Genomic DNA, 9298 nt, shown 5'->3' with positions numbered 1-9298 from the left:
CCCCCTCTCCCCACCCAAAACACTCTTATATCATCCCATCCCCTTTATCCGTGGCTCCCCTCACCCCACCCCCAGCCCTGAAGAAGGGTTACACTCAAAACATTGACTTCTCCACCTCCTGATGCTGCCTGGCTTGCTGTGTCATTCCAGCCTCCTGCTTGCCTACTCATATTTAAGGAGCAAACATAACTCCAGCCTTTTTAGGTAGAAATACCATGGTGGAGGCAAAAATCCAAACCACATTGAAAGGTCACCCAGCAATCACAGGATATAACAGGAGAGACTATTGGATCCCCCAAGGAATACATTGTCCAGCGGGGAGAGTGACCAGCTCAGTGTCTGGAACATTCCTTTATGTTTGACAAGGATGAGAAAGGGGACCTCAGGAATACAGTCCCACCAACCTCAGCATTTCAAATATTTTAATAAGAATGCAGTCGCATCAATGTCCAGGCGAGGAACACAACACAAATTATGTTCAAGGTAGGTCACTACCACATAATTCTCGACAGAGGTCGGGGGTGGGGGGAGGTTAAAGAGAAATTAATTCAATAAATTTCAATGTTCACAACAAGCCGTGAGGTTCCATTGGTGAGGAGAGCTCTTCGGTTGTCTGCAAGTGAGACTCAGATGAAACTGAATATTTTCTTATGTCTCAATAGGAGAGGAATATTTTTGTGACAATTCCTCAACAATTTCGCCAACAACGTCACGAACAACAACAACACCTTCAGAATCTAAGTCTGTCACTAAAAGGTAGGCCATTTTCATTGTCAATATTTCATTGATTCCAAGTGAGAATAAGTGATTTAGCATAAAGGATTCCAATAATTTTCCATTTCAGACTATGATTTATCAAAATGGAAATGGTGGATGATTGTGTACAGCGCAATTATAGAGTCAAACAGTCATAGAGATATATGTGTGGAAACAGACACTTTTGTTCAACTCATCCATACTGACCAGATATCCTAAACTAATCTAATCCCATTGACTAATTCTTGACCCATATCCCTCTAAAACCTTCCTGTGCATATACCCATCCAGATGCCTTTTAAATGTCATAATTGTCCCAGCCTCCACCACTTTCTCTGGCAGCTCATTCCATAATGCACCACTCTCTGTGAAAAAGATGCCCCGTAGGTCCCTTTGTTTCAGGAGGCAGTCGCACCTGGTAGATTAAGTAATTCAAATCTGTGATCAGGGGCAAAAGGGTGTGTTGAGTGAGGCAGGTAGGGGGATTCTGAGTTCAGGAATGAAGGAGTCTCAGCTTTTAACCTTTTCCAACAGGTATGAGATGCTTGCTCCCGGTGTGGATGAGGAAAAGGGCTGTGGGGATGATGAACTAGCTGACCACAGCACCATGGTGCAGAAGGCCATTCAAGAGGGGGGAGAGCTAAAAGACAAGTGGTCGTTATAGGGGATTCTATAATTAGTGGGATAGATAGCATCCTTTGCAAGACTGATCCGGAATCCCGTATGGTGTGTTGTCAGCCTGCTGCCAGGGTGCAGACATCTCTGACCAGCTTGAAAGGATTTGGAGTGGGAGGGGGAGGGTCCAGTTATTGTCCTCCAACAACATAGGCAAGGCTATTACCTGTCTGAGTATTATCAACCACTAGGAACGAAATGAAGGAACAGGTTCTCGAGGGTTTTCATCTCTAGATTACTACCCAAATCATGTGCAAATTGGCTTTGGGATAAGAAAATTAGGGAAGTAAACATGTGGCTAAAGGAGTGGTGCGGGAAAGAGGAGTTCCATTCATGGGGCATTGGCATCAGCTTTGGAACAGGAAGGACCTGCACTGATGGGACGGTCTCCACCTGAACCGATCTGGACCAGTGTTCGAGCAAAAAAGAAACACTGTGTTCACTAGGACTTTCAACTAGCGAGTTGGGGGAAAGGGAAATTTGTGTCAGTCTTCACAGTGGAGGACACAAATAACATACCAGTAACTGACAAAGAGATGGAGGTAGGTGAGGCCCTGGGAACAATCATTATTATGGAAGAGCTAGTGTTGGGCAAGCTAATGGAGCTAAGAACAGATAAGCCTCCTGGCCCTGATGGAATGCATCCCTGGGTGCTAAAAGAGATGGTGAGAGAAATAACAAGTGCACTTGTGGTGATTTTCCAAAATTCGCTGGAGACTGGGGCAGTTCCAGCAGATTGGAAAACAGCAAATATGACGCCACTGTTTAAAAAGGACAGTAGACAAAAGATGGGGAATTATAGACTGGTTAGCTGAACCTGTCATGGGGAAGTTGCTTGAGCCCATTATCAAAGAAGAAATAACAAGAAATCTCGATAGAAATTGTCCTGTTAGGCAATCGCAGCGTGGGTTCATGAAGGGCAGGTTATGCTTAACTAACCTTTTGGAATTCTATGGAGATATTATGAGCACTATGGACAGTGGGGACCCAGTAGATGTAGTGTACCTGGATTTCAAAAAAGCCTTTGATAAGGTGCTACAGAAGAGGTTGCTGCATATGATAAAGATGCATGGCATTATGGGTAAAGTATTAGAGGATAGAGGATTGGTTAACTAACAGGAAGCAAAGAGTGAGGATAAATGAATGCTATTCTAGTTGACAATCAGTAACTACTTGTGTGCCTCAGGGATCAATGTTGGGACCACAATTATTTACAAATTATATAGATAATTTGGAGTTGGGCATCTCATGTATGGGGTCAAAGTTTGCAGATGACACTAAGGTGAGTGGCAGAGCAAAGTGTGCAGAGGACTGTGAAACTTTGCAGAGGAACATAGATACCTTATGTGATTGGCAAAGGTCTGGCAGATGGAATACATTTTTAATAATTGTGAAGTCATACATTTGGGTAGGAGAATCAGTAACAAGGACTATTACTTGAACGGTAAAAAGTTGCATCATGCTGCTATGCAGAAGGACCTGGGTGTTCTTGTGCATGAATCACAGACGGTTAGTCTGCAGGTACATCAGGTAATTAGGAAGGCAAATGGAATTTTGTCCTTCATTGCTAAAGGGATTGAATTTAAAAGCAGAGAGGTTCTATTGCAGCTGTATCAGGTGCTGGTGAGGCCTCACCTGGAGTACAGGGTACAGTTTTGGTCTCCATACTTGAGAAAGGATACACTGGCATTGGAGGGACTGCGGAAGAGGTTCACCAGGTTGATTCAGGAGTTCAGGGGGTTGGCTTATGAAAGAGACTGAGTAGGCTGGGATTATATTCATTGGAATTCAGAAGAATGAAAGAGGATTTTACCAAAAGATATAAAATTATGAAGGGAGTAGATAAGAGAGTTGTGGAGAGGATATTTCCACTGGCAGGTGAAACAAGGACATACTCAAAATGATGGGCAGCAGATTTAGGATTGAATTAAGAAGGAATTTCTTCACCCAGAGGGTTGTGAATTGATGGAATTCCCTGCCCAGTGAAGTAGTTGACGCTCCTTCAGTGAATGGTTTTAAAGCTAAGACAGATTATTTTGAACAATAAAGGAATTAAGGGGATGGTGAGAGGGCGGGTGACTGGAACAGAGACCATGAAAAGATCAGCCATGATCTTATTGAATGGAGGAGCAGGCTCGAAGGGCCGGATGGCCTACTCCTGCTCCAAGTTCTTATTCTTATGCCTCTAGTTCTGAACTTCCATTGCCTTTCTTACAATGTTGTTATTTATCTAATTGGAAATTCATAACAGGAAGTACCAACTTTCTGTTTGCAACCTCCCAGATTCAGGTGCAGTTTTCAGCATTAAAATTCAATACTTCATTATTTATCTCAGCTCACGGTATTTATCAAAGACCAGCAATGACAGCTTTTTTAAGCCAGGATGTTCTGGAGAATTATTGGACATCACATTCTCTGTCATTTTCTCCTTCTTCATTCTTTCATCTTATACATTATTCCCAAACTGAGGGGGTGGAAGGCTGTCTGGTTCCAGCTGGATAAGACTGGCCTGCTAGAAGGTGCAGGAGCAGTGTGGGATGATGATATTCTGAGTTCCTCACTGACTGAAGAGACATCTCACCCACTGGAATATTACACCAGACTGCAGTGCTCCTGCAAATGTCCAACCATTTAATGTGATAATCCACACGTTGAACATTTCAGGACATATCACTGAAACTTGTTTCATTTGACCTTTATCTGTTGTTCATATCTGTGGCTGTAAGATGCATTTAGACCAGAAGCTGTTCTGAACATCTGTCGATTTGTCAGGACTACAATAGCCACGCCTTGTCTACATCTGACAGGAGCTAACAGAAAGACTGCCTCATCAGGTATAAATACCATTATAGGAGGCAGTGGGGTAGTGATGATTTTGTGGTACTATTGCTGGACTGGATTCAAATTCTGCTGTGGCAGATGGTGGAATTTGAATTCAATAAATATCTGGGATTAAGAGTCTACCAATGGCCATGAATCCATGTCCTTCAGGGAAGGAAACTGCCTTCCTTACCTGGTCTGGAATACATGTGACTCCAGACCAACAGCAATGAGGTTCACTCTTAAGTGCCCTCTGGGTAATTAGGGATGGACAACACATGCTGGCCTAGCCAGTGACGTCCTCATCCCATGAATGATTAAAAGAAAAAGATGTGCAATTGAAATGTGTCTCATTTGATCGTTATCTGTTGTACATGTCAGTAATAAATTAAACTGTAATTTAAGTTTCCCACATTACTCCCTGAGCTGTGCTGCTTTACTTTGCTACAATGCACTGCAGTGTAAACAGGGGATAAATGTTTGAAACATCAAGCAGTTTTGTTTCCTTCAAATGATTTTGTATTTCTTCTGTTTTACACAGTTACGTTGCCTGGGATGTGATACGCTGGGTACTCTTCACTCTCCTGGTGATTTGTTCTGTTTCAGTCACGATGTTTACGCGAAAACATCAATGTGGTGGCCCTGGGTGGAGGGGTTTCGAAGCAAGAGACACAGTTTGAGAAGAATGGGTTGACCATTTGGGACTGAGATGAGCAGGAATTTCTTCACTCAGAGGGTGATGGTTTGTTGGAATTCTCTGCCCCAGAGAGCTCTGGGGGCTCCAGCCTTGAGTATATTCAAAACAGAGATCAATAGTGTTCTGGGTATTAAAGATAGGGAGGGACATGGGTGGGGGGGAGGTTGGAGTGCTAGAAAAATGGTATTCAGGTAGAAGATCTGCTCTGATCCAGGTGAATGTTGAAGGAGCCTCGAGGGGCTGAATGGCCTACTCCAGCCTTGAGCATATTCAAGATTTGGAGGTGCTGGTGTTGGAATGGGGTGGACAAAGTTAAAAATCACACAACACCAGGTTATAATCCAACAGGTTTGTTTGGAGGCACCAGCTTTCGAAGCGCTGCTTCTTCATAAGAACCGAAACTCACAAACCCAACCTCTATCACTTCCTCTGGCAGCTCGTTTCATACACACACAACCCTCTGTATGAAAAACTTACTCCTCAGGTCCTTTTGAAATCTTTTACCTCTTACCATCAACCTATGCCCTCTAGTTCTGGACACACCCAGAGAGTAAAAAGACCTTGGCTGTTCACCCTGTCCTCGTTTAAATCTCATTGGATAATATAGTCCTGTGTCCTTTTTTAAGATTAGATTACTTACAGTGTGGAAACAGGACCCTTCGGCCCAACAAGTCCACACCGACCCACAGAAGCGCACCCACCCAGACCCATTCCCCTATGTTTACCCCTGCACTAAACACTACAGGCAATTTAGCCTGGCCAATTCACCTAACCTGCACATTTTTGGACTGTGGGAGAAAACCCACACAGACACAGGGTGAATGTACAAACTCCACAGAGTCAGTCGCCTGAGGCGGGAATTGAACCTGGGTCTCTGGTGCAGTGAGGCAGCAGTGCTAACCACTGTGCCACCATGCCATCCTAATCTGGAATGAAGACAATGTAAATGTCTTTGGGTAGAGAGGCAAGTGAGTTAGTGTGTAAATGTTTGATTGGACGAAACCTTGTTGTCTGTTAAAATAATAAAATATATTTGTTGCTATTCGAATGAATTGATCTGTTCAGCAGTTGTTGGTATGTACAGCTCCCATGCAGATATTAATAAACATTTAAACACAGAAACCTGAGCCTTGTCAGATCTAAAGAGGAAACACAGCATCGAATCCCCCTTTCTGGGGCTCTCATGAACATAGGAGGCACCAGAGAACAACAAGAGGTGGGTTATCCCAAGTCACTGTCACTTTGTCATTCACATGGGGAGGGTTAGGGCTAATAAGGGCTTTGTAATAGACATGGGCTCTGATGGGAAATTAGGGACATAATGGCTATGAACAGAAATGGTGAGATGACAAAAGATCATTGGATCCACAGGAACAGCAACAATAAAGAGAGAAAGAAGGATCATTCTGCATCACAGATAGAGTCTGCTGTTACAGGATACAGACCAACAGCATCAGTAAGTGTGATGTAAACAATGTTTGTTTATTATCTCTCTCTGGAAAACTGTAATTGATAAAATGGACTCCATTTGTTTCATTGTCAGTTCTGAATAAAGCCAATGGTTTACACTGTACTTTGAAAATGAGCAGGTTCATAAAATACTACCCACAGCATGCAACAACTCCAAAAATCCCTGCAAAATTAAAGCAGCATTTGATTGATGGAGAATTTGCATTTTTCTAACAGATGGAATTTTAAATTCAGTATGTGACTGTTGTGTCCAGAGTTTGGACAGATATTGGGGATAGAGTGGAGATCAGTTGTACAATGAAATATCTGTAAATATTGCCTGCAGCCATTTCCTGATATGATCTGTTTGAGCTGTCAGAGAAGAAGCAAGTCAGCATCAAGTCGAAGTGACACCCGGGAACTGTATTTGGAACTATCAGCAGCAGCTCATGTGGCTGCACTCTCACTTCTGATGGCAGCATGTTGGGGGTTCCAGTTCCCCTTCGGGGTTAAGATTCAGCTGGATCCCACTGCCCAGCAGAGAGAAGTAATGCTGTGCTGTGGCAGGTGAGACAGTGTCGATGAGGTGATAAACTGAGAACCTGTTCCCCCTTTAGGAATGGCACCATATGTAAACTATTTACAGAATAGAGGTTCTCCTGGTGTTCGAGCAAGCATTCATTCCTCAATCAATGTTACTAAAAACAATCAGATTTTTGAGAGAATTATTTCAATGCTGTTGGCTGCTGCAAATTAACTTCTAGATATTGCTGCATTCCAACTGTTTGTTTCCATCAACTCAGTAACTCACAGGATGGGAGGGATTTTGGGATCTCCTCAGATTCTGTAAAGTACCAAAACCCATCTGATTCATCAATGTCCTTTAGGGAAGGAAATCCGCCGCCCTTTCCAGGTCTGTTGTGGGAAAAGATTTGCTAACCCACGATAGGCCCACTAAAGCAAAATTGGCCAAACTGTATCAGAACACCCAGAATTCCCAAGCAGCTCACAAGCCGAATCAGACAGCAGAGACAAGGGAATACGCTTTAAGATCCCACGGACATGACAGAGCACCACATATATTTCAAAGCCTTAAGGGCAGTTTCACAACCCAGCAATACCAAAGCCACACAAAGAGCAGGTCAGACAGAAAGGCACCAGCAAGGACATGCTCCAGAATGGAAGCACCTCATCACTTCAGAAGAGACATTAACATCTACCTGTGAAGAGGAATGGAACCATTGTTACTGTCAGGATGTTGCATTGTGTGAAGGAACAAGACATTCATGTGATAACTGTTTTCCAATTAGCATCCTTGTAACTAGATTACTCCATTTCCAGATACATTGTAGTTTCCCATTTCTTACTCAGTGTCATTGTGTAGCATTACTATAAAGCTGGTCTCATCCCCAGCTCTGGGAAGAGAAATCTGATCTAACTGTGCAGACTGTCAGTTCTGTGGCAGCCTAGTCAATTTCTCTTTCAGCCATATTGCTTGCATACTCTTTGTCAATTTCACTTCAAGCTGTGTTTTGTGATCTCTAACCTATTGGGCCAATTTCCCTGAAATCTGCTCTACATGGGCCTCCAGCAACGTGATTTGTTCCTAACTGCCCTCTTCAAATGGTCTAGAAAGCCTCTCAGTCAGGGGTAATTAGGAATGGGCAACAAAAGCTGGCCATTAAAGAACAACAGCTAAAACATTAACAGTTTAATTGTTGTAGAAATGATTTCCTTAAAACCAACCTCAGCCATGTTGTTTGTACTCTTTGGAGATTGGAAACCCCATTGTATCTACCTCATGGATCTTTACGGTTCAGGAGATGGAAAATCGCTGGCAGGATCTGTGTCTGGAGATGAGGTTTCATATTAGTTTGAAAGTTCAAAAACCAACCCCAAGAGGGTGAGTGTGACCACTGCCAATATCAGCAAGTGACAGCCCCCATGTGAAACCCCTGGTCTTAAACAAGTGGGATATCTGGGTTGTAGTTACAAGCCCAAACCCTTAAATAAACCCAAATGGAGCACATCAACTCTCAGATTCAGGAAATAAAGTAACTCTGAGATTTGTGAAATTGTGCTGACCAAACCTGATTGAGACATTTAATAAAGTAAGCAAAACGAGTGGTGACAGCACAGCAGTACACATTGTCTACACAGGCATTAATGACAGGGTTCCACAGGGTAGACTAATCAGTAAAGTTAGATCACATGGGATTCTGGGTCAGCTTGCCAATTCGATACAAATTTGGTTTGGTGGTGTTAGCGCGGATGAAATGATATCAGTCCAAGCCCAGAGTGCGGTTCAACAATCGGTAACGTTTATTACTGCAGTAATGCCGGCGGAGGTCAACCGAGGTCCGAATCTTGGCTGCTCTGCTGTTCCCGCGCACAGCTACATATTATATACTTTTAGTCGTCAGGATGTGTGGGATTTGAGGATGAATGGGATGATAGTTCCCCATCATCACTGGAGTAGGTGCGAATAGGCTGTTTCCTGCCATCCCAGGAGAGTTGCAGGGCACGCACAATAGGGTGCTAATTGGTTTATGTAAAACGGGTCCGGGTATTATCTGCTTGTCTCTCTCTGTGAGGGCAGGGGCTAGCACCCCCCTTTGTTCCCTTGGGGTGTTGGTGTGTATTGGTCTGTCCGTTCCTGTCTGGTGGATGCCTGTCCTTTGTGTCAGAATGGCTCCGTATCGATGGGTATGTGTGTGTTTCAGTCAGTCTCTTGATGTGATTAGGAGATAGGTTTCCATATTTAATTAATTCCGGAGTTTTGGTCCATGAGTCATGGGTAATGTTGGTCTAGTGTGGATTCTATCTGTCCTCTGTCTCCTATCTCCCAGTCACGTGGGCAGACCGGCAGCTGCTGAGTTTTTGTGGGTTTTAAAGCTGCGA

The 9298-nt window shown here is 43.5% G+C and overlaps 2 protein-coding genes across 2 annotated transcripts in view; both read left to right on the top strand.

Annotated features, from left to right (window-relative positions):
* The window catches only part of LOC122563082 (CXADR-like membrane protein), an 11903-nt gene extending 7033 nt beyond the window's left edge, over positions 1–4870 (top strand). The window contains exon 4 of the mRNA XM_043716491.1: positions 4793–4870. Within this exon, the coding sequence (XP_043572426.1) occupies positions 4793–4812 (20 nt within the window). The 3' untranslated portion in view covers positions 4813–4870. The remainder of the gene's footprint in view (positions 1–4792) is intronic.
* LOC122562925 overlaps positions 1–9298 on the top strand; it is a 105914-nt gene that overhangs the window by 75985 nt on the left and 20631 nt on the right. The window lies entirely within an intron of this gene.

Source organism: Chiloscyllium plagiosum, chromosome 26 (assembly GCF_004010195.1).
Source record: "Chiloscyllium plagiosum isolate BGI_BamShark_2017 chromosome 26, ASM401019v2, whole genome shotgun sequence".
Lineage (NCBI taxonomy): Eukaryota > Metazoa > Chordata > Chondrichthyes > Orectolobiformes > Hemiscylliidae > Chiloscyllium > Chiloscyllium plagiosum.
Note: the sequence above shows the minus strand (reverse complement) of the source record. Positions and strands in the feature narration are given on the sequence as shown.